Source organism: Bacillus rossius, chromosome 18 (genome assembly GCF_032445375.1).
Source record: "Bacillus rossius redtenbacheri isolate Brsri chromosome 18, Brsri_v3, whole genome shotgun sequence".
In the NCBI taxonomy this organism is placed as follows: Eukaryota; Metazoa; Arthropoda; class Insecta; order Phasmatodea; family Bacillidae; genus Bacillus; species Bacillus rossius.
This window is the reverse complement of record NC_086345.1, coordinates 27,944,961-27,971,781: the sequence shown is the minus strand read 5'-3', so window position 1 is coordinate 27,971,781 and position 26,821 is coordinate 27,944,961. Positions and strand designations below refer to the sequence as shown.

The 26,821-nt window shown below is 42.0% G+C and overlaps 1 protein-coding gene across 1 annotated transcript; it reads right to left on the bottom strand.

The window, feature by feature from the left end:
- Positions 1–842: 842 nt before the first annotated feature.
- Positions 843–22,246, bottom strand: LOC134541167 (ribonuclease Z, mitochondrial-like). Its single transcript, XM_063384397.1, is given in 12 exon segments — positions 843–1,040; positions 1,042–1,080; positions 2,943–3,166; positions 4,901–5,087; positions 6,522–6,837; positions 9,733–9,951; positions 11,643–11,909; positions 14,096–14,240; positions 16,739–16,972; positions 19,056–19,335; positions 20,487–20,673; positions 21,859–22,246. Coding segments are annotated over 12 exon segments (2,460 nt in total). The 5' UTR covers positions 22,119–22,246; the 3' UTR covers positions 843–938.
- Between the last annotated feature and the right edge of the window lie 4,575 nt (positions 22,247–26,821).

Genomic DNA, 26,821 nt, shown 5'->3' with positions numbered 1-26,821 from the left:
TTTATACGCTGCATTTTTACAATAAAATCATTTGTATAAATTCATTTAAAAGGGATACATTCAGAACAATAAAAATAAATTAGCGAGCGTTTGTGGTTTATAAGTGATTCACTCAAAAAAGCAAAATAAAACAAATTAAATTAATTTTCCTCATCCATGAACATTTTGGCACATATTTATTTTTTATTTTTTTTGGCTGGATATGACATTTTAAACATCAAAAGATTACTTTTCCTTATCATTTGATTAGAGTTTCGGTTTAAATGCTACCTAATTCCATGCCATTAACTTGCATTTCGGTGTTATATTGTGATCTGTTTCAACGCAATTCACCACACAACCTTGTCACAAGTTATGACGCATGAGCAGGGCCGGCGCGTCCATATAGGCGAACTAGGCAACCGCCTAGGGCGCCAAGTAGCTGGGGGCGGCGCAGCACGACACATAACAGCTGATACAACATGTTAAACGATTATTGAAACTAGATGAAAATGGAATTTTGTAACAGTTTGGAATGTTTATATTGATATAAGTAATTATTTAAAGTCCACGGTGACCTGTTTATGATTTGTAATAAGTAAAAAAAGTAAAAAAAAAAAAAAACACAAGCCTGCTTACATTTGATTGTTGACAAAATCTTAGGCTTACGTGATGTATTTTGAGGCAAGGAAAATTAATTTTTTTGGGGTGTCCGGCAAGGAAAGGGGGGGGGGGGGGGGGGTCATTATGGTTTTTCGTCTAGGGGCGCCAATTTACCTTGCACCGGCCCTGCGCGTGAGCTACCGATCCGTACCACGAGCGACACAAGGACAGGAACAGGTGCGAATGAGCAGGCAAACAGATATGGTCCAAGGGTATAATTTATTCCACACGTCGGGGGTGATGTCGCAGCGGGGCGAGCGGCGGACGTCTCCCGGGGAGATCCCGGGCCGCGCCGGTCAGGACTTGACGGCGGCCTCCAGCTCGCGCCTCATGACGCGCCGCGCCGCCTTCTGCTCCAGCTCCTCGCAGTGCTCCGCGAACATGAGCTTGAGGGCGGGGGAGCAGCAGCGGCAACACGCTCAGGTCGTCCAGCCCCACCTGCGCAGACACGCGGCCGTGTACCGACAACTGAAGATGTTACACACAAAAATTAAAACCCGTCATAATTCTTATCGCGAGGGGCGGGGAGGGAATGGGATACCCTGCCAGGTGGTGGTAACGTCCGCCGCGTTTCCCTTCTGGCGGGAACCCCCGGGCCGAGCGCGGCACCAGTGCCCCCGACGGGCGGGCGAGGGACAGAACCAGGGTGTCGCGTCTGCCAGCTGGCATGAGGATCGCGTGACGCCATCCCGCGGTCCGCGCCATGTTTGGATAGGCGCCCGAAACATGCGCTCGCATCGGGGGGAGCTACCTACCTACTTACTTGCTCGTTAGCTATGCAAACACTCTGGAGCACCCGTGTACCCGCTGGGGGGGTCTGCGAACACGAGAGCGTTAGAGGTGACACCGACATGCTGGTACCATAGCTCGTCACACCTCCACGCAAAAGGCAGTAATTTACACCGGCCTGCAGTCATTTTTCAGGTGGCATCTCGCATAAATGCCATGTTATCAGAGGATTTTATTTAATGCGGCAAATTTCACATACAGTTTTCCCACTTAATTATGTACGTTAATGTTCCACAAAATATACGGTAACTGATAACAAACAAAACTCACATAACTAAGTAACCCTAAAGAAAAAATAACTACCAGCCCCCCCCCCCCCCCCCCCCCTTCAAAATTTTTTATGAATAAAATACAAACTAAATATAATAATAATTAAAAAATTGAAAAGAATCATAATGCCCCTAAGTAGTGTCAGACCCCTTGAAACAAATATTATTCATAATTCTGTCACAATTTTTAAAAACACAACCCAAACAAATACATATCTTACAAATGACATTTTATACAGATTTATCACTACTTAAAAAAATAAATTAATAGTTTTGCTCCTTTATTAGATAAACATATAAGCATAAAATAACTCTAACCATATATATGTATTTAAATTGTAGACAATTGATTTGTATCATGTCACGTCAGTGTACAAGGGTCTACTTAATGGTAAATAATAGAGAAGGGGCGGGGGGAGGAAAGGTGGTATAGTAGGAGCGAGGCAGCAAGGAGCGAGGCAGCAAGGAGCGAGGAAGCAAGGAGCGAGGAAGCAAGGAGCGAGGAAGCAAGGAGCGAGGCAGCAAGGAGCGAGGAAGCAAGGAGCGAGGAAGCAAGGAGCGAGGAAGCAAGGAGCGAGGCAGCAAGGAGCGAGGAAGCAAGGAGCGAGGCTGCAAGGAGCGAGGAAGCAAGGAGCGAGGAAGCAAGGAGCGAGGCAGCAAGGAGCGAGGAAGCAAGGAGCGAGGAAGCAAGGAGCGAGGAAGCAAGGAGCGAGGCAGCAAGGAGCGAGGCTGCAAGGAGCGAGGAAGCAAGGAGCGAGGAAGCAAGGAGCGAGGCAGCAAGGAGCGAGGAAGCAAGGAGCGAGGCAGCAAGGAGCGAGGAAGCAAGGAGCGAGGCTGCAAGGAGCGAGGAAGCAAGGAGCGAGGAAGCAAGGAGCGAGGAAGCAAGGAGCGAGGAAGCAAGGAGCGAGGAAGCAAGGAGCGAGGAAGCAAGGAGCGAGGAAGCAAGGAGCGAGGAAGCAAGGAGCGAGGCAGCAAGGAGCGAGGAAGCAAGGAGCGAGGAAGCAAGGAGCGAGGAAGCAAGGAGCGAGGCAGCAAGGAGCGAGGAAGCAAGGAGCGAGGCTGCAAGGAGCGAGGAAGCAAGGAGCGAGGAAGCAAGGAGCGAGGCAGCAAGGAGCGAGGAAGCAAGGAGCGAGGAAGCAAGGAGCGAGGCTGCAAGGAGCGAGGAAGCAAGGAGCGAGGAAGCAAGGAGCGAGGCAGCAAGGAGCGAGGAAGCAAGGAGCGAGGAAGCAAGGAGCGAGGTACCTGCATGTTGTCGAAGGCGATGCCGACGGCGGCCGCGGGGCCCGGCTCGAAGCGCGGGAGCTTGGCGTAGCGCTGGCTGAAGTGCGTGAGCAGCGTGAAGCACGCGCCCATGCGCCGGCCGACCCCCACCGCCTGCGACGTGGTCGAGTGCAGCTTGAGCCGCGCCTCCTCTGCCAGCTCGTCCTCCATGGTGGCCTCGTGCACCAGCAGGTCGCTGCCCCTCCCTGCGGACACGACCAGGGACCTCTCGCACCTATGCTTCAGCTCGGAACCTTTGTTATATTTCTATCTCTGGTGATGGAATATGATTCCATCTTGAGCTGCAAGTTTTAGCTACATATTTAAAAACAGAAGGGGGTTGTCTGTAAAGTCTGTTTACGGACGATAATTTTACGTGATACCGCCATAAGAAAACATTAATGAAAAATTGCATACTTCTTAATCTTCAAATACTATTTACAGTTTTTTGAAAATTTTATTTTAAGTAATTTGTTTAAATATAATCACGAACAATTAGTTAAAAAGGCCGCTTTAACCTGTTTGATATTATGGAAGATTTTCTCGCACGGTGGTTGGCCGGTTCTTGCACGCTTGGCTCAGGCGGAACGTGACAATGAGTCATGGTTTTCCGTGCTTGCAGCCGGCGGTCATCGATTTATAAGACGTTATCACGTCAATAAAAAAAATTCACTAAGAATATACGACTATTTACAGTAGTAATGGGTCAAATTCACTTTTTCTCAACAAAGAACCTCAAATGTGATTCTTAAAATGAAATAATTACAAATAAAATTTTACTGGTTTAATTTTCTTTATTTTACACAACTTTTTAATGGTTCCGTATGTACTAACTCTCTTTTTTTAAATTTGTTTAACTGTATTTTGGATCAATTTATCTTGGACTCCTGTAAATTGTAAAAAAAAAACTTCACCACATACCCGAACTGTTCCCCTCATGAGATCGGAACTTTCGTAACGCATTGAATATTGTTGTGTCCCCTCAGTAAAGAAGTTTCACATCAAAAAACAGCAATTGCGAAAGCCTACTTTCAGGGAAAGTACGGGAATGGGCAAAAGGAACTCTATGAACTGTGTCACATGGTGTTATACTGATTGTCACTATCAATTTACACGCAGCTGAAACTACGACTTCCATTTTTTTGTAACGGCCACATCGCTATGGAGTAGGGACCGGAAAAATTTGCGGGTTCAATGACCTCCAGGATGAACTCCATAGTTTTGCGTACACTCGGTCAAATGTCACCCACTCATTGACTGCTGTCTTGTGAGACGTCCCAACGTAGCAGCCTGTGATTCGATAAAGCTTTGGTCGGGTGTTTCCCATTGGCCCCGAGTCATCCAGGTGAGCTGTGAGCCAATAGCAGAGGCAGCACTGAAGTATAACAATTTGTATTTTAGCCTATCGCGAAATGAATTCGCAAATTTTTCCGGTCTCTACTATGGAGTGTCCATTTTTCGTCACATCCATGATTGCTGACTTAGTTCCCACCCACCCCAACCCACCTACTTCTGGTGCGTGTAACCTTGATATTTGGTGCGGCAAAAAGAATACAAATAATATTTCGTTTTCAAGTTTGAAATGGAGGAAAAAAAAGTGCCGTGTTTTGAATTGTTCATACAATTTTTTTCTGTTACTGTGGTGAAAAAAAAACTTTGTATCCTTGTAGTACATTTATAAAGTTTTATCACTGTTCATGTTTTACTTCATGAAGTCCCATTGAAACATTAAAAAAAAGGGTATTTATAACGCACAATTGACTTAATTTCAAAAGTGAATGTTGGTATACGACACAAACTCATAAGGTATGCCGTGTCTAGTATTGGTAGGGAAACGAGTATTCCGTTGCTTCGAACTGTTAGTATTCGAGGACGTTAATCGTGTTCGTGTTGGGAAACACGCGGGAGCAGGCGGGGGAGAGAGAGGGGGGTGGTCGTACCCAGCTCCTCGAGGGTGGGGCAGGGCCGGGTGTCCCCGGAGTACGTGACCTTCCAGCCGTCGCGGTGCGTGAACGCCACCCCGAAGGCGTTGGGGCAGTGGTCGACGGGCGCTGTGGCGACGGCGCGCATCCCCAGCTCCTCCAGGGCCCGCGCTAGCACGGGCTCACTGCCCGACGCTCCTTCCACCTGCGCGGCACGGTCGCTCAGTTACACTAGTTGCCTGGCCGAATTACTAAGCACGGTCGCACAATCACACTAGTTGCCTGGCCGAATTACTAAGTACTGTCGCTCAATTACACTAGTTGCCTGGCCGAATTACTAAGCACGGTCGCTCAATTTCAGTAGTTTCCTGGACGAATTACTAAGCACGGTCGCTCTATCACACTAGTCGCCTGGCCGAATTACTAAGCACGGTCGCTCAATCACACTAGACACCTGGTCGAATTACTAAGCACGGTCGCCCAATTACACTAGTTTACTGGCCGAATTACTAAGCACGGTCGCTCAATACCACTAGTTGCCTGGGCGAATTACTAATCACGGTCGTTCAATCACACTAGTTGCCTAGGCGAATTACTAAGCACGGTCTCTCAGTCACACTAGTTGCCTGGCCGAATTACTAAGCACGGTCGCTCTATCACACTAGTCGCCTGGCCGAATTACTAAGCACGTTCGCTCAATCACACTAGACACCTGGTCGAATTACTAAGCACGGTCGCCCAATTACACTAGTTTACTGGCCGAATTACTAAGCACGGTCGCTCAATCCCACTAGTTGCCTGGGCGAATTACTAATCACGGTCGCTCAATCACACTAGTTGCCTAGGCGAATTACTAAGCACAGTCTCTCAGTCACACTAGTTGCCTGGCCGAATTACTAAGCACGGTCGCTCAATCACACTAGTTGCCTGGCCGAATTACTAAGCACGGTCGCTCAATCACACTAGTTGCCTGGGCAAATTACTAAGCACGGTCGCTCAATCACACTAGTCGCCTGGCCGAATTACTAAGCACGATCGCTCAATCACACTAGTTGCCTGACCGAATTACCATCTTTAATCAGATACAAACTTGAATGTTCCTCAACAGTTTGGAACAGTGTTAACATTTAACTGATAGTAATAAAATTGAAAATATTCAAAATTTAAACTAAAGAAAGAATTTCCTCACTCGAATTTACCTCCTCTCTTTGACCGGCGAACACATATAAATTCACTTTAAAAAAAAAAGTATTATTATTCTGAAAATTAATTGTAAATACATACATGCTAAATAACACTGGTTTAAGAGTCCCTGTATTTCACAGCCGTATGACTTCAATTTTTTGCCCCTTGAATAGAAATAATGATATGTTATACGGACTATAAGCAATTTTAATAAAATCGAGGTTCTCAAAACAAACGAAAAGAAATTCTTTCACAAATAAAATACACTTAGGAACTTAAATAATCTACTATTATAAATACTAACATTACAATTTATTGTTACAAGAAACGTCCCTTGCAGATGATCCGAACCGAACTGAAAAATCAAGGATTTGCACATCCCTAGCTGGTTTGTATTTAATTCTATATTTTGATTTGCACGAGTATGTGTCGTCGTCGGGGGGGGGACACGCACCAGGTCGCCGTTGGGGATCAGCCGGAAGTCGTCCAGCACGGGCTCGAAGTGGCGGTGGTAGAAGTCGAGCCAGGACATGATCTGGCGCGGCGCCACCAGGTACACGGGCCGTGCCTGGTGGTCCCCGGCGCGGGCCAGCGCCCGCCGCCGCCCCTTCAGCACGCCCACCAGGCCGATGTGGTGGTCGGCGTGCAGGTGCGACACGAACACGGCGCGCGTCCGCCTCAGGGCGTCGTCCGCACGGCGCGGCCCGTAGAACCGCACCAGCTGGCCGTGCGTGCCCTCGCCGCAGTCCACCAGCACGTTGCAGTCCTCGCTGCCGACACAATGCACTTCATTCCCCCCAGCTTCCAGGCTCTGTCTTGCCTTTGAATATACGTATATACTGTGTAGCCCAGGTTAAAATTTCTAATACGGTTTGAGATAGTTGGTTAATTCACCGCCGCAATCGCCACCATCTCCAGGGCATCGACTTGTGGCGGTCCCTAGCGGACAAGTGTCAAACTCTTCAAACACCGTTTCCCCCTCCCGCTGAACGACCTTGAGCTGCAGTGAATGATTGGTGGGGGTAATGACAGCGGGCGACAGTGCTGCGCTCTTAACGTGTAAATAACAACTAAGACGATACAGGGCGTTACGGCAGCGCACTGCAGCGGTGAGGTTCCCAAGCTGCTCATCATACGCTCCTGAAAAACGTAGAGTAAATCCTACCCGCTCGCGACTTCTATACAGTATATATATATATTCAAATGTCTGGCCGAGTTGTCTGGTCACGCTTATTAAGGGTGTATGACCCGTTCCAGGTCATGATTTTAGATTTATATTAACCACTGATCAACTTTTAGACATTTTCAATCGTTTAACTTTCACGAAATTAAAAATATACATAGTTGCATACTTTTTGCATAATTAGCTGCCAAAGTTACATTTTTAACCTTTTTGGGTTGTACAAATAACGAGAATTTAATTTATTGCAGAACTGAAACTTTTTAGGATTAACTGCAATTCCACTGGCTACTTCAAGAAATGGTTTGCATTTCTATCACAAAAACTCATTTCATGTTTCTTGGCTGTCAAGATCATACAAATTTTGAGAATTTTGAAATGTCAGGTAAAATTAATTAATATTTTCTGAAAGAAATGCAAACCATTTCTTGAAGTAGCCAGTGGCATTGCAGTTAATCCTAAAAAGTTTCAGTTCTGCAATAAATTAAATTCTCCTTATTTGTATAACCCAAAAAGGTTAAAAATGTAACTTTGGCAGCTAATTATGCAAAAAGTATGCAACTATATATATTTTTCATTTCATGAAAAATAAACGATTGAAAATGTCTAAAACTTGATCAGTGATTAATATAAATCTAAAATCATGACCTGTAACGGGACATATGCCCTTAATCAAGGTGTTTTCCACACAATTCTGTTAGAAAAAAAGCATTGTCTGCAAAATCGGTTTACGCACAATAATTTTACGAGGTAATGTCATAAGAAAACATTTATGAAAAATTGCATACTTTTTAATTTTCAAATATTTACAGTTTTTTTTGCAAATTTAATTTAATTGGTTTGTTTAAATATAATCACGAACAATTAGTTAAAAAAGCCCCGCCTTAACCTGTTTGATATTACGGAAGATTTTTTCTCGCGCGGTGGTTGGCCGGTTTTCGCACGCTCGGCTTAGGCGGAACGTGAAAATTTTTTGTGCGTGCAGCCGGCCATTCATCGATTTGTAAGACGTCATCACGTCAAAAACTTTTTCCCGTCCTTCCCACGACTTTACATGACCAAAATTACAATTTTCCCTCGCAAATATTTTCAAATAATTTACTTTTTTTTTTTGCAATTTTTTTAAAGAAATAAAGACAATCCAGCCTCTAACATACCTACAGCTGTACTAGCTGAAGGGAACCTTGCATATGCCACTTTACTGTGCGTGTGACTACACACTAGAGCTTCATCTGGAGAAGAAAAAAAATGTATTCAAACTCTGGGTGATGGCACACATTTCCTCCTCAAATTACTATCACTGATGAATATTCATGACATTTTACACGTTTTAAAGTTGAGTTCCATTACTTTCCCTGACCAATTTAAACTTCCCCGGCATTCCAGAATGTGGGACTCATGTATAGGTAAACATCTTGCATTTTTCGTTGGATCACATTTTCTCCTCACCATCTGTTTACTAAACGTTATTATTTTCGAACTAGTAGATAACATTTAGTATGTATCATGAATAATAAATGAAATGTGCACTTGCATCCTGATGAATGTACAAAGTCGGTAAATAAAAAAAAAAAGTAGTTAGTGAGAGACGTCAGAGCAAACAAAGGCAAATATTTTTTTAAAATATATCTCCAACATGCTGATGAGGAAAAAAGGAGGAAAGGAGGTGGTGGTTTTCTTTATACTTTTAGTAATGTCTTTGTATTGTGTTTATATGTTGTATGTTTTTTTTTTATATTAATGATGGTACTTTTTTCAAACACGCAAAAATTTGCAGATTTTCTTTTTATTTTTTCCGAGTAGTTTGGTTCTAGACATGCTTATCACCGATGATTTTATTGTATAAGTGCATCATGTTTAGTCATCAAACTGTGAATATTCTGGTGAAAATTTACTGAGAAATATTACAGATTAATATTTGCTGAATAATATGCTATTAATATGAATAATGACAGTGTGCTACATTTTACATGCCACCAGTGGCGTAGCCAGGATTTGTGTATGGGGGTTGTGTTAAGAAGCATGGTTCCCCCCCCCCCCCCCAACACCGTATTAAACCGGGGGTCCAGGGGTCCTCCCCCGGGAAAATTTTGGATTTTGAGGTGTAAAATAGTGCTATTTTAGCATTTTTCGGTACTTAAATTTAAATATTGTGATGGTAAAAAACTTTATTAATTTTAATATGAAATTTGTTTTGAGTGATGAATAAGAAATTAATTAAAGGTTTGGTGCTAAGGGGGAGGGGAGTTAACCCCTAACCCCCCCCCCCCTGGCTGCACCACTGTGTTTAGTCAAACTGTGAATATTTTGGTGAAAATTCACTGAGAAATATTATAGATTAATATTTGCTGGATAATATACTATTAATATGAATAATGACAGTGTGCTACATTTTACATGCCACGACTGCTGGCGGGGCGTGTGAGGCAAGAACGGCGAGAGACGCGCTGCTAGAAAGAGCTCGGAGCGGGGGGCGTCTCGTCACCTGGCCTGCAGCAGGATGCCGCTGGTGTTGCGGGTCTTGTTGGGGATGCAGGAGCCGGTGCCGAGGAACAGCAGGCGCGGGAAGGGGCGCGCTGGGGCGGGGTCCCGCTCACGCCCCGCCCGGAGCGCCTCCCGCAGCCTGGCCAGCTCCTCGGGGAAGCCCTCCACGGCGAGCGTCTCCGCCACGAACCCCTCCGGGTCCAAGGTCAGCTCGGCCTGCCTGCGGCAGAAGTGGCGTCCGCGCCGCAACTGGGGTACAGGGCATCGACATCCATCCCCACACAAACTAACCTTTAAATTAAAAATTTACTTCGCAACGTATTTTTGAGGTGGAATCTTCTTAAGCCGCGTCGAGCGATTTTCGGTAGGGGCAAAAACCTACGGGCTCGCGTCACCGACATGCTAGTGTCGTGTCGCGCCAGACTGGCGAATCGCAGTGGCCTGTGTACACTAGTACATTGTATATACTCGACTGTTATCATGTGCATGTTGGACTCTTTTTTTTTTTGGATGGGTAAGATCTCGTGAGTTCGCATCACCGACATGCTGTAGTAGCAGTAAGTGAAGTTAATTTGACCACGTGAATACATGACCTAGGTCTGACATCACTGGGGTAAGTCATAGCTAGGTGATGAATTTTCCGTAATTTTGACATACCACCGACATCTGTTGTGACTAAAAAATGATGTAAGGATAAATGATACTACCACGCTGACATCGTACAGATATAATACCGAAATCATTTTCTTACGTACATTTGACGTAGAAATGATGTCATGTTACACATTTAAAAACAAAGTTATAAGTTTTCACTTCTGTCGACAGTTCCCATGACTGGCTATTTTTTTTAATTATTATTTTAAACACAAAAATTTTCATGGTCATAAGGTTTCTTAAAAACATGGGCTACGCCACTGAATGCACAATAAGGTTTTGGAACACACCCAAAACATAACTCAATTAACAGGTACACTATAAATTTCTCTTATAAAAAATTAAGGGTTTTAACTCAATAAATGATGAAACCCTTTTAAGAAAAATTTTTTGTTTGTTAGAAAGCATAAACAATGTTCCGAAAAAGGTATTCTTTAGGCTTAGCAGCCAACTGACAGCCAGGTCGTGAGAGACAGATGACTTACACAACACACTGCAAAAAGCTAACCCAGCATTTTCTTGGAGTGATTTTAGAAAGCCACTGCAATCTGATATCAGAGTGGCCAGATGTGTGTGGCATCTACAAAAGCCCAGAGAAGCAATTTCAGGACTTTTCAAAATCTTTTAAAATTATACTAGAAAATTTTTATGCATCATGAGCAAAAATAAAACTTAATAAAGATATATAGATCTACTATTCGTAGAAACGTGACTATTTCAATGTCAGAAGGCTAAAATTGTTTTATAGATAATTTCCATTCAACTAAGTGGACAGTCTCCAACTAGTATTTGTATTTGATACGAGACTATTATCAAGCAATAATATTCAAGTTTTAAAAAAGGAGGTAGGATTTTAAAGCTTCCTACTTCCAGCACTATTAATGTTTAATTCTTTAATTCAAAAATTTTCTGTGACTTTAGCTACCAGTCCTTCGGTTTTGTTATTTTCCATGACTTTAGTGACCATTCCTTCAGTTTTGTTATTTTCCGTGACTTTAATAACCAGTCCTTTGGTTTTGTTATTTACCATGACTTTAGTAACTAGTCCTTCAGTTTTGTCACTATTCCATATCTTCTGTGACCAGTCCTTCAGTTTCGTCCGTTTTCCATAACTTTAGTGACCAGTCCTTCAGTTTTGTTACTTTTCCATTTCTTTATAGAGACCTATCCTTCAGTTTCGTCAATTTTCCATGACTTCAGAGACCAGTCCTTCAGTGTCGGTACCGGCGGACCGCAGGCACAGGAGGGAGCACGCACCTCTCCGTGCCGCGCTTGGGGCGCAGCCACACGCTGCAGAGGGTGCGGGCCGGGACCAGCGGCACGGCGGCGGGCGGCGGCGGCGAGGCGGGGTCCTGCCCCGCGGCCGGGACGCTGCGGTCGCCCAGCAGGGGGAACACCCCCGGGTGCAGCAGGTGCAGCTTGTGCTGTATGCGGTGCACGGCCGCGCTGCCCAGGCAGGCGTTGGAGGCGTTCAGCACCAGGTGGCGCGTGCTGGGGGAGAACCGCTCCATCCACTCCTGGTACCTGCGGCAACCCCACGCCATCACTCCGCGTTCCCGCTGTCTCGACGCGACGGAGACAGCTCCGGTTTACCGGCCTGGATAGCCGGACCGCGGGTTTGAGGAGTCCCAGCGTGAGGCGGGAGATCGGGGCAGGCGCCAGAAGTGATGACAACTCCGGAGGGCTAAGGGAGCATCCAACTTTCTGGACAGCCGAGTGGGGTAGGGGGCCGAGATGGTACATATGCTGGGATGGGTTCCTCAGCCCCTGTGTATAGCCGAAGCTCTAACGCCCTTCCTGGTTGCGTATGCGGCGTGATCCGCATCCACGCCCGTGGGGGCTCCGGGGCGGATAGGGCCGTGAGGCTAAGAGCGCCGGGTTATAAAAAAAAACAGGGGGAAACCCCTCTGACATGCTAAAAAAATTGTCCTGTCTCAACATATTGCATTTTCGTGGGTTGTGTTTAAGCAGTAATCTATCCCCTGACTAAACTGTCAAATTTCTCCGATTAACTGTCTTAATTAACTTAACTTATTTCTAATTTCAATAAAATTGATAATCTTAACCTGTAAAACTGTAGCTATATAATGTAATTATTATTTACATAAGCCTATAATATGTGTTATTTTCTTATCAAATTCATTACAATGTCGGCAATTAGTAATTTTATCATAATGTCTATGTTTTGTATTTCTTTTATGTGATTTTTATATTTTGATGTCTATCCTTAATAGGCATATTTTAAATTTTAATTGTTTGTATTTTGTTTGTACTCTTTGTATGTATGTTGTCCTTGTATTTATGTGTCGTGCCCACCCCTAAAGCCCTCGGCTGTTGGTGGGCATGTTACAACATTAATAAATAAATAAAAAAAATAAATAAATATTTTCAAATTTCTGAAAGGAATAAAGAAAATTAAGCCTTTGCCATATCCACAGCTGGCCTGGTTCTTTCTCCACTTTCCTTACTGGTTTTCAGTGTTCGCGACAATGCACTGCAACACCAACGAAAAAATAAAATCTTTCGCAGTCTTTGTGACGGCAGACTGGGGTGTGGCATTTTTTTTTCCTTTCGAGTTACTATCACTGGGGAATCATCAAGACTTTCCCCGGATTTCAAGCAAAATTACCTAATCTTGCCTGAACATTTATGTGTCAAGTGTGTTCAATAATGTGCTATCTTTATGAATGAACAGAATTCACAAATATGAAAAGAAAAAAAACATAAATTTACTGTTTGAAAACACAAAATAGGTCTAAAATTAAACCATTTAAACCTTTCTTTAGCTATCAGTCTTTATTAAGCAAATTTTTATTTTCTTTATTTATTTTAATTCTAACCTGTCTACTAACAACAAAGGGCCAAGGTGGTAGACACCATACATATGTACAAACAAATAATAAAATACAAAACAAATCAACAATAAATAAGAAGCAAAAAAAAAAAGGCAAGAAATAGACATATAAAACGAAGTATTACCTACTGGAGATATTAAAAAGAAAAGGTAAATTTGTAAATAATAACGCCGAGTATTCGACATTCCCGAAGATTACCAAATACCTGCCTTCGGGTGACTTCGGAATTCTTTTGTTTAGCTATGTAGCTAACCTATCCTAACCGATCATCCTAACTTTAAAGAATATTAAATGGACCTAACCTAAAATAACCCACTGTCCACAAAACCAACTGACCATTTTCATTCTCTACATCACAGATTTGTAATACATAAACCTAACCTAATCATTTGTTAAAATGGTGAACTATTAGATCACAGTGTCAGAAAAAACCTTGTCAAAAAGTAGTTGTTTTTATTACTATTATTTTCCCGTTTATAAAAATTACTCACCTTAACAATTACAAAATTTATCATTTCAGAAGAACAAACATAAATGGTGTTTTTTTTCTTTCTTTTTTTCAATTCATACATAACTTTCCAGTATAATGTAACACTCACATTGACTAGATTTTCTCACCGGTAGCGTTGGAGAAGTTAGCATTGGCATTTCCGGCATTTGGAACGGACATTTTTTTTTTCACCTAAAAAAAAAAAGGATTCCGAAGGACACCCCGAGGGCAAGTATTCGGTAACGTTCGGGCGTGTGGAACACTCGGCGTGAATCGCGGGCCTCCCCTGTAAGGAGCGGGGACTCGGTGAAATCGAGGGGACAGTTAAGGGCCCTCAAAGGAAGGAGGCGCGGGGAAGCCCTCACCTGCGGTCCCCCATGACGCCGGGCGGGGTGAAGTGCACCACGAGGTACGCGAAGTCCTCGGCCCGGGCGGCGCTGGCCTGGTGCCTCGCGAGGGCCGGGCTGGACACGAGCGAGTCCAGGAGCTCCGGGCCGGGGCAGTCCACGACTGCAACCACACGCCCGCCTCACGTCACCAGGGGGTAGCGTCCGCTCCCCTCCGTTCCGTACATGGGTGCGAGTAGCGAGTGCTTACGTGCGTGCGCTAGAACTTAAACTTACTCACTGTGATAGAAAAAAAAACTTTTCAGTTTAATTTGAACACAGCTAAATAAATACAAAAAAAAAAGTCAAAGCATGAAGAAATAGTTTATTTCGAAGGAAAAAAAAAATGTGTGGCTTTTTTTTCCTTCTTATTTTGGAGGGCTTCGCCCAGACCTGTTCTCGAAATGCAAAAGTTACGTGGCGGCTCAGGACCGTAGCTAGGATTTCTTATAATTTTTCTCTAAAGCGGAATTTAAAAAAAAAAAGCTTATATAAAATCTCAGGGAATAGCAAACTTTTAGAACTCCTAGGTTTACAAGTAGCAAATTTAAGTAATAGTTTTGGTTGTAGAAACTGAACATTAAAATTTTTTTTAAAATTTTTATAAGGACTGGAGTGATGATAAAAATACGGTTGGTACATTTTAAATAAATACTCTGTATTCAATATTAATATAAACTTTTGTATGAATTTAATTATTTAATCTGGTAAAATAAACGAGAAAAAATTTAATTAATAATCCAGACCAATTAGTATGCTGAAGGATTATACTAATTTATTAATTACAATTATTCAAACATAATATCACTTATATAAGTACACTTGTAAAACTTTGTAACCACGATTTCTTATCAGTAATATTCACGATAAATAAATCAGTCACTAAAGTACGTATAAGATTTAAATGCACATAATTATATATTATTTTTATTTATATGTAGAAATGCCAGTTTTCACATGTGTTACAATAAGCATGTTGTTCATATATTAACATGTGTGTTTCGTATGTTTAATAACATTAATATATATGTGAATTTATGACTTGTACTATTGCAGAAATCATCAAAATATTTTAACTTAACAACGAAGTACTAAAAAATTTTTTAAAAAAATTTAAATGTTCAGTTTTTTCAACCAAAACTATTACTTAATTTTGCTACTTGTAAAGCTAGAAGTTCTAAAAGTTTGCTATTACCTGAGATTTTATATAAGTGTTTTTTTTAAATTTCACTATAGAGAAAAATTATAAGAAATCCTAGCTACGGTCCTGAGCCACCACATAACTTACATCTCGAGAACAGGTCTGGGTGAAGCCCTCCAAAATAATAAAAAAAAAAAATAGCCACACATATAGATATAATTTTTTTTTTTAGTTTCTACTTCAACTTCAAAATAAAAAATTTCTTCATGCTTCAATTTTTTTTTTTTTTTGTATTTATTTAGCTGTGATCAAATTAAACTGATTTGATGTTACTACAGAAAAGTTTATTTCTAGTGTAATTTTTTGTAAAATTTTTTATAACAAATTCCAGTAAAAGAGTTGGTGGCATTTATTACGTGCAGAGAGAGAGAGGAAAAAGTCAGAGAAGGAGAGCAAATGAGAACGGGAGGAAGAGAGAGAGAGTGAGGAAAGAGATGGGAAAATGGAAGAGAAAGGGAGCAGATATATATTTTTGTTGTTGTTGTTGTTGTTATAAAAGTTAAAAATATGTTTCAGTTCTAAATATTAGCTGTTAAGCATTCTATAAAACTTTCATAAGCAAATTAAAATTGAAAACTTTAAATTATATTCTCAGCCCTGTACCATTTAATGTATAAGCTTGATTATACATATTCAACTAGCTGCAGTACCCGGCGTTGCCCGAGTTAAACACATGGAGATTTATTGTCTGCGAGTTAAAGCAAACTGGGTAGCACTATATGACAGTGTGTTGGACATAGAGAAATGTCACACAATTACTGTTTGTATGTCTATACGTATGATTTTTTGTTTATCCATGGCGTTCGGTTATTTATTATTTATTATAAATTGTTAAGACCATTAATCAAAATAAAAATCATCCTATCTCTCAAGTTGGAAAAAATTACACATAAATGCCAATTTTCATCGAAATCGGTTGACTTGGTGAAGAGTTCACTGGAAACAAACATCAGGACACTGGGTTTATATATATTAAGATAATATATATATAAGAGAGGTAGAAAGGAAGAGATGGACTGAGAAGAGAGGAACAGAGAGGAAGAAAGAAGGACGGCGACAGAGAGAGATGAAGGAAGAGAGGCACAGCGAGGAAGTGAGAGAGGTCAGAGATGGACTGAGAAGAGAGGAACAGAGAGGAAGAAAGAAGGACGGCGATAGAGAGAGATGAAGGAAGAGAGGCACAGTGAGGAAGTGAGAGAGGTCAGAGATGGACGGAGAAGACAGGAACAGAGAGTAAGAAGAAATACGACGGAAGGAGATGGAGGAATAGAGGCACAACGAGAGAGAAAGAGAGAGGTCAGAGATGGACGGAGAAGAGAGGAACAGAGGGAGATGGAGGAACAGGGGTACAGCGAGGGAGAGAGAGAGGTTAGAGACGGACGGAGAAGAGAGGAACAGGGGTGCGGTGGAGGGAGACGCACCCAGGAAGACGGGGCCCGGGTCGTCGGGCAGGCACACGTCGGCCGAGCGGACGACCGAGCCGTCGGGGAGCTGCACGTCCTCGCCGGCCTTGAGGCGTCCCAGCAGCGGTCCCGGGGGCACGCCCCTCTCCACGCACCTCTCCAGGCACAGCGCGCCCGGCTTGGGCTTCAGCTGGCAGGCGTAGCACATGGCGCGGCGTCCCGCCGGCACCTCGGGCCGCAGCCTCTTCCCGCCTGCGCGTGCCCGGGGCAGGGCTCAGACACCACACACGACACACAAGGACAACCGGTGTCGTTCGTAAAGCGAGCCGGTCGCAAGATGTCACCGACCAGGGGCATAGCCAGGGGGGGTTTTCAGGGGTTTAACCCCCCCCCCCCCCTCACCAATAAAGCACCAAATCTTTAATTAATTTCTTACAAGCACTTGTATGCTTGTAATTTTTATGTATATATAAAAAAAGATCCACTTAAAAAAAAAATATATATATATATATATAAATTTGTAAGTTAATCTGTTTTACATATACATAAAAATTTAAAGTATATGAGAGTTTGTAAATAATTAATATGTTACATTTAAATTTATGAATAAAGCATAATTTGGAATAAATAGTAATTTGAATTTCCCGCCGCCAGTGCCATTTTTTTTGTTAGTAGCGCGAGTGACCACTTGGAGCGCTAGTGTCGAACATAGCGCACAGAAAATAGCATTGAGTTTCCCATCTTTCCGTATAGGTGGATAATCCTTGCTCTCTACTTAGTTCCTTACAATAGCAAAACGTAACGTAATGGCTTGAAAGCTATTTCTCGGCAGACATAGAGGAATGACACTAACAGTTTGTATATCTATGACACACATTACATAAAATTATGATATATTTTTTTAACCCGTTTAAAATTTATTTTTTTTTAGACAAAAGATAGCCTATGTCCATCCCCAGGATATAATCTATCTCCTAGCCAAATTTCATTACGATCCGTTCAGCCGTTCAGCCGGGAAAAGGTAACAAACAGACAGACAGACAGACAGACAGACAGACAGACAGACAGACAGAGTTACTTTCGCATTTATAATATTAGTAAGGATTCATCACTCAAACAAATTTCATATTAAAATTAATAAAAATTTTTACCATTACAATATTTAAATTTAAGAACCGAAAACTGCTAAAATAGCACTATTTTACACCCAAACATCCAAATTTTTTTCCCGGGGGAGCACCCCCGGACTCCCTGCTTTAATACAGGGGACCATGCTTCTTAACACCCCCCCATACAGATCCTGGCTACGCCACTGTCACCGATCCCGTAGCTTCTAAACGTGAACGAGCAAAAAAAAAACTTTTGTTACCAGGGGCTTCTTTAGATAATTCATATTTATCACGGAAACAAAAAAAGATATCATCAATAATTTGTATTGAAAAATTACTTTCTATCACTGTGTATGCAGAAGTAAAGATTAACATGGGCTCCTATGCACATAAATATCAAGGTTTCTAAAAATTTTCGAAGCACTTCTTTTCAAATATGGTGGTCAAAAAATGCAAGGGAAAAAATGCCAGATAGTTGGAAGTTGAACGACACTTGCATTGCACTGTTGCACCTTGAGCGGTTTATAAATCGGTACTCTAAAAACAATTTTTGCATCTTGCGTAGTTAATAAACCCAGCACTATACTGGAGGAACTTGGACCTAGATCCAGCCTGGCAGGCCCGTGCAAAAGTGCAACATTTCAAACATCAAAACGAATAATTGGTGAAGGGTCAAATCTCGAATTTGAATCCCAGAGAGTTCCTTCAATATACCCCTCGAATCTGAATCTAGGTGTCAAGCATAAAAAATAAAATAATGTACAATAAGTTAAAATAATAAGTATGGTTTTAAAAAATTTTATTCTTTAAATGGTTGTTTCACAAACTAAGTTTTCAGAACAATACATATTGGAAATTATTTATATAATTACATATTAAAAGTACAATATTATAAGGACAGCTATGTAGGAAAAAAAAATTGGCCTAGAAAACTTCAGAGGTTATTAGTATTGAATTTTTTAAATTTACTAAATTAATTGGGCTATTCTGTACGAACCTAGTTTTCTCCCCACATCACTCTAATATGCAACAAACAGAAAAAATACGAATACAGCTTTAACAGCCCCACCAACACATTAAATTTGGCACTATCAGTGTCTGTTATGACATCATTACCGCTTATGACGTTATCAAGTAAAATTATTGTCCGTAAACAGACTTTACAGACAAACCCCCCCTTTTTTTTTTGGTGTGCGAGGAGGGGGGTATAAATCACGATCCCTAACCTGGCGAGTCGCTTCCTTCTTTGGGACTCCGGCGCTTCTTTCGCTTGCGCTCGTGCGCGTAGTAGTCGACGTCATCGTCGGAGGAGCAGGAGGTCGCCGAGGCCTCGGCCTGGCCGCCATTGGCCCGCGTCCCGGCCTGTTCCGTCCCGCCGTCCCTCAGCGGGACGTAGCGCACGGTCATCACCGTGTCCTCGAAGCACTCTCCTTCGAAACACGGGGCCATGCGCACCGACAGATCCTTTAAGATCACGAACCTCCGAGTGGCAGAAAATATCTCGTTCTGTTGAACAACAAGAGAATTCTCAGCGAAAACAAGTTCTTAAAAGTAACGGTGACAAGACATGAACTAAATACTAACATGAATAAAAACACCGTTATCAATTTATTTGCATCACGTAACCAGTTTCAATTGTTAAAAGAGATGCCTACTTTATCCTTCAAAATTAATATTTCGAAAAAATACTTTTACAACCATTGTAAGTTATTTTCAACATAATATATACATTATTTTTGTATAACAGTTAATGCAAGCAAATTTATTTTAAAGAAATTTCTGGCCTGTCCACTTTATCACTTGTAAGTATTTTAAGTTAGTATGATTAGAGTTAAAATTCTAAGTGTCTTCTAGTACTACACAGCTCAGAAAAAAACAAGGCATCTTTATTAATTTTAAAGTCAAAGTCAAAAGGTGATATAATTTACATTTGTTGGGTGACTTTATGAGAGAAAAATCATTCTTTAAAAAAAAATGTGAGCTAGTGGTTCAGTACTCGTCAGTGATATGCCAACAACTAGCCTAGGTAATCTGCAAATTAATGTGTTTAAATGTTACAAACCCGTAGAATTTTTTAAAAATATTGCAGAGCGTGATAAATACACGAAAAGCATTAGTTCACCCCTATGTACTTCGAGACGTTAAGGTGCCTGCCTAATCAAGGGCGTGCTTGTGTCAGGTGAGGCGGGATGATAAGCGCGACGCTCGCTGGTGCTTCTAGCGCAGTGTCTCCTCTGGACTGGCGCGCAGTCTTCTCGTCGTGCGTATGAGCGGCGACCGTATAATTATATATGGCGGAGAAATGAAGAAAAAGGTGTAGTGCAAGTCCCTTGTGTACTTTCAAGAATTTTCACAGGATGTCTTATGCCTGAAAATTATTCTGGAAATACATACACGTTTTAGAAATTTTCAGACTGATAGAAAAACGGTTTGCAAATGAAACACGGAAACAGAACCACTCATCCGACGTCCGCGTGTCGTTAAATGCTTTTCGTGGACAGATCCACACTTGGATATCAACTAGCGTTTGTCTCTCCTGAAGCCAGTTCCAAGGGGGGGGGGGGGAGGGGGGGGAGGGAGGGAGGGAGGGAGGGAGAGGTAGAGGGGGAGGGAGAGGTAGAGGGGGAGGGAGAGGTAGAGAGAGAGGGCGCACGTACGGTGCCCGGGGGGCCGTGCAGGGTGATCTGCGGCACGCCCACGTCCTGGATGGTGAGCGCCACGCCGGGCAGGCCCCCGATGTTCTCCCACACGGGCGTCGTGATGAAGATGTGCTCCAGCTTGGACAGCTTCATCTTGTGCTCGTGCGCCAGGCGCTGCGTGCCCTCGCCCACGTTGAACAGGTACCTGCGGGCACGGAGCCGCGCCTCCGTCCAGTCCGCGCTGGCCAACACGGCACTATCCCACACCAGGCGCCGCGCCAGCGTCGACACTATCCCACACTACCACAGGCTGCCCGCACAAAACTCTAGAGAAAACAAAATGGGGTGTGGCTGTGTCATGAGCACGGCCGTGTGTTGTACGTGAATACGTGTACGTAAGAGATAAGCCTAATATTTTTTTTTTAATTTTAACTTCATGTATATCCACTGTAACTATTTAACACTAATGTTTTATACATGCAATCAATATATTTTTGACGCACAAAACTGTTCCCTGACTTTCCCATGATTAAAATAACAAATTCCCCTGACAAATGTTTTTTTAAAATAATTTCATAATTTTTTATTTTCTTAAAGAAATGAAGACGATCCACCCTCCACCATCCTTGCATACGTCACTTTGCAGTGTGTGAGACTACACACTAGAAAAACCATCTGAAAAAAAAAGTGTTTGAAGTCTGGTTGACGGCATACCGGAGCATGACGATTCCCCCTCAAATTACTATCACTGGGGAATTTCCACGAGTTTTACAAGATTTTTAAAGTAAATTCTTTGAATTTCCCCGAACCAATTATCTAAAAACATTTCTCAATGCACAAGATTTTTGCTGTACTAAATTAAAACAGCAAGCATCATGTACCATTGGATTAATGTATTCAGGATCATGCCATTAGGATCAAGAGATAGGCTCGGATACGAGATACTAAACTTTTACATCGAAAACAGCCACTTTAATCTGAATTCCTTAAGTAAAATCAGCTGTTGCTTCGAACTATTCAATTCACAAGGTAATACTCCTAAACAAGCCATTAAAGACTTAAGACTTGAGAGAGAGAACGGATGAATAAAACCAGACAGCTGGGTCCCTAAAGAAGATCAATGGCGCTTAGACGGAATGAATGAATGAATGGGTGAAATATGACAGCCCCGGGAAAATACACCACCAGCTCATGGCAACATCCACCACATTTGGGACTTATGAAATATCCTGGTTACAACCAGAAGGGAATTGAAGATGATTAAGTATGGTAGAAGGCGTGTGATCATGCCTCTCAATCACCTTGGTCCACTTTAGTCATGAAAAACTAGCTCCGCTTCAGCGATTTCACACCGTGTATGAGCGAATATTTTCTACAGAGCGCGAGTTACCTCGACTGATCCGTGAAGAGGTACAATGACGTAGGTGCCCCTTCGGCGCCACTTCCTAAAACCTGTAAGCATACAGTTCCAGGAACATATTTCTGTCCCTTTTCTTTAAGCTTCTGACGCTGCTTCTTCAGTTCCTGAGTATGTTTCTTTTCTTTAGGCATTTCGACGAGTAAATTGTGCAGGTTATGATTTAGTAAACAATTAGGCCTTCGCAAAATAACTGCAAAATTCCTTCGAATTAGGATGGTAAGGAAATGCATTGATGGAAATCAGATGATATAATAGCCCACCGCAAGTTTTTTTATTACATGTCATATGTCAATTTTGTCCATTTTAAGCATTATTCAACCATAACCTTTACCAAACATGAGTATTTATTTCATCAACTTTGGAGAATAATCCATAGAGTTAAGACTGAAGACAAACTTGACTTCACTTCACTCCATTAATCTTTGGTGATTTACAGCGCTCCTCCAAATGGCCATTGGGTGATTTCATTTCAAATTCGAAGCATCTATCATTGTCATATAATTTACCAAAATTGCCGTAAGAAGATTGTCACACATACCTTACCCGGGATTCGAACCCATGACCCCTCATACCGTCAGGCGGTGTGCAACCAACTACGCTACGAAGGTCGGCAGACTGAAGACAAAAAATATTAGCAAATCTGCTTTGAAATGAGCGGGAACGATTGTACCAACGATATGGAAATAAATATACTGCTAGTTGAAAGACGTATTTGATTCAAATTGAACCATCCAGACAGTCATGTTGATAACGCAGGTTACAGTTTGGTGGGCAAAATAATATTTTAATACCAATTATTGCCAGCATAAAAGAGGCAAACCACAGGAGATAACACTTGTAAAAATGTGAATTGTAGCAATTTGGCAGAATAAATGAACAGATGATGATTTAAATGATTAATGATTTGGATCATTTGACATTTTTTTAAAGGGTCAGTTAAAAACTTCAACAAAATGCCAATTTATTATGCAGCATACAGTTGCACCATAGGCGTGCGTAGGTCTTCAGTAGTGGTGGCGCTAGACTACACAACAGGCCTATCATTCACAGACACCGAGCCTAAAGCGAGGGGTTGGGGGGTCCTCCTCCGGAAAAAATTGGATTTGAAAGCGCAAAATGGTGCTATTTAAGGTGTTTCCGAACAAAAACATTAAATACACATTTAAAAATTTTAACATTTTTTATGACAAATTATGGCTTTGAATGTTATAATCGCCAGGAAAACTATTTACAGTTTTAAGCTTTGCTGAGCCCTAAAGTAAATTGCACAAATTGTTTGCACGGGATTCATGCTGGTGGCTTTGAAAAACCGTACTTACATTTTTTTCTGAAGACGCCAAATAAATGCTAGAAAAAACATTCTCAAATGTTAAGTTTTAAAATCAACAAATCAAGGGAGATTTGTAACATAATTCAAATATGTAAAATATTAAAATAATAAAAATACACTTTAGTGCAAGCTTTTGAAGTCCACACTTTGGGTAAGGCAGATTACGTACTATGTAGAGCTACTAGCTTAACTGCTGTTGCTGTTTACACATATATAGGAATACACATATAATTATTTAAAGGTATGGATACAGTTGGTCATAAGTAGATTACAATATCATACTAAACACAATGGTAAATTGAATTATTTATTAAAGAAAATCAAAGTACCTCAGGTTTATATTAAAATAATAAAAATATTTATTACTTCCAAAATCCTGTCCATTGTTAGCACTGCAGAAAACACACACACACACGCACGCACACACACACACGCATATATATATATATAGACACCACTCCCGCTGCCTGTTTAGGTTTTATTAAATATAAGCGTTGGAAAGGATCTCAGGGGTTTTAACGGGGGTTCGGCCTCGTGGCTGCGGGCAGGAGTGCGTCGTGGTTCGTAACATACCTGAGCTGTTCAGGCCACCCAGGACGCCTTGTAAATGACTGGTAAACGAGTTACAGGACACTGCACTTTTTTCAGTATTGATACACTTATTGGTCCCGGTACTGGCTGCGTCTATTGTCGGACCGCTGTGACACGCGTATCTCTGAACGTAAACAACGCGCGCGACCAAGATAGGTTGCAAAGTAATATCGACAAGCTGAAACGGTGAGTACTCGTCCCTATGAAGGATTTGGCGGATAGTCGCGGAACTTATGTTGCTACAACTTAGGCTGACACGGAAACACGAAAAGAAATCCCTATGTTCAGGATTGTTTGCAATCTAGCCTGCGACGAAATATTAATGTCTCTAAAATTACATCGATACGCCAGCTGGAGACGTACACGTTAAAGTCTCTTGGAATTGAAAGTTATTCAGTTAAATCACACGTTACAAATTACACATTTAAGATGGTGAAAATCAAAAGGCGAAAGTTAGTCAGTATCATTCAACTCTCGTTACAAAGAGCCTACCGTAATAACAATTAGCTGGCTGTGAAGTCGAAACTGCGTACCACTATACGCTGTCCTTAAACTGGACATGGAATTACGTAAAATATGAGAAAACTCCATGTCGGGATAACAATTAATAAGTTACGACTCGCACGAAATATCGTGCGACTGGGGTGGGGTCAGCACCGAGCTAGTTAAAGGATTTTAAAAGACTTACACTATTGCTGATATGGAGATGAAGTGCGAAAGTTGATGGCCCGACGTTCGCGGAGCGCCCGACCCCTTCGAGCTCCCGACGGTAACTGACTGCGAGACCGCCGTGCGGCCTCGCGCCTAACCACGTGGAACGCGGGAAAACCGACCCGGCCAGTTTTGGACTTAAAGACAAGTTAAACAATATATGCTTATAAGACAATTAGACATAATTTCCCTTGCATGAATCTTCTTTTAAATTGTTATTAATTTAGTTGTTTCAATTTGGCAAAATAATTATACAATTAAATAGGCGCATTGCCACACCCAGCCGGGCGCTGACGTCGCTTTGGTGTTCGTCGCGGCGCACTATCACACACTCCGCGGTCATCACGCTCGGGCGTGTTCGATGCACTTAGGAGCAAGTGTTGTTGTGGCATAACGACCTTTGCGGACCAGAGGGCGCACCGGCGGTTGGCGTCAATATATATATATATATATATAAATATATATATATATATATATATATATATATATATATATAAACATGTCTGGAGTGATGATGTGCACATTTATTAACTAATCAAGTGTCTCTTTTGTTCGGGTTCGAAAATCTCATACACGGATTCAGTATATATAACTAGGATTTACATAAGTCTTTACCTCGGCTAGATCAAAATAACTTAAGTCGGTAGAGGTCTGATGCTCTCTCTCCCAGACCACTGGGTAATTATGAGGTCGTACCGACGCTACCTTCAGCCGGTTCTCACCCGATCAGTGACCCTCCCGTTCGGAGCGCGCCCCAGCCACATCCGGAACGAGTCAAGTGAGTGATTCGCTACCTGATCTACGTAACAATTAAAACATAAGATGCTAATTACCAGGATATTTGTCAGTGCCATTAAATGAAATCCAGGATCTCATCAGTGTTAATGCTTGTAAACAACAGTGTTCCATGTGACTATATTTTCAAACAGTTAATTATTAGTGATAGAAATATTAAGCCCTCAGCAAACAGTTTCCAGGTACTAATTTTTAATTAAGTACCTGGAAGGATGTATTATATAAAATTATAACTTTAAGACAAAATAAAGGTGTTGGCGCGCGGCACGGGTTTGGGGGACGAGTCCTCCCACACTCGCGTGGCGGGCCATCTTCGGCAGTCTTCAAACACTTGCGGCCGGGGCGGACGTGTGTCCCGTGAGTAGCTTACATTTTAAGTGCACCGATAAATCTTTATGTTCAGTAAGTAACTATATCACAATCTCGCTTTACCGCTGCTCACGTGTCCCCAGACCATTTTCGGCAGAGCCGGGCCTATCCCGACCGCCTTAACAAACACCCCGCGCAACCGCGTCACGGGTTAACTCACGGTACTGGCCGCCTCCGGTAACCATACCGACCCGCGAGACTGCCGCGGAGATTAGAGTAGTTTGCGTAACGTAATCATGTAGTGCTATGTAGTGATATGTCATAAACGTGTACCAGTGCTGTGTGTTATTTGTGCATAACGGCGCATTATTAAAATAATTCAGTCCAACTCGTGTGTAATTTCAGTGTCACATGTATAGGTATGCTGTCTCCTACACTGCCTAGGGCGCATCCTGTATCCACTCAGTAAGTCAATCACCACCGTAAGCCGACGTACCTAGCGGGACACGCTGGGGCAGCGAACCCACGAACCTCCTCACGGTCTAGTTCTTCCAAGCTAGCTTGGCGCCCACCGGACAACGAATCTAAAGCTACGCCCTTAGCCCGCTAGGCATTACCCGTAACTATTCCATAGGGACGGGTGGCGGCAATTACAGTTGTGTGTTAAAATAGTGTGTCAAACTATATTCACATAGTCAATTTTACAATATTTTAGTTTATCAATGTTTCTCTTGAAATTAGAGCACAGAATAACTAAGTATGGATGTGATACGTGTTTCGTATTAACGAAATGGAGTAACAGACACAGTCATTTCTTACTCACGTAATTATACACTCCTAGTATCTTTATCCTTTTGGATAAAGCCCTAATATTATTCACTGACACTTTAACAATACATTTATTCCATCCTTTGGTGCGGATGCCTATTTCTGATTAGCTATTTTTCAGGATAAATGTCCGACGACGTCTTATACGTGTCCATCTATTAATAGGCCATTACATTCTCTTAAAAACCTTAATTTAAGTCATCTAACAATGCGTGCCCCATTTAAAATACGGCTCCTGATTGGCCGAGAACTAATGATATGTACATTATTTTAAATAAAACACGATAATTCCGCGCGCAACAATAGTGCGGAACACAAAATCTCACTTTAAATTTGAATTAAATACATGTAGAAATAACATTTTATTTT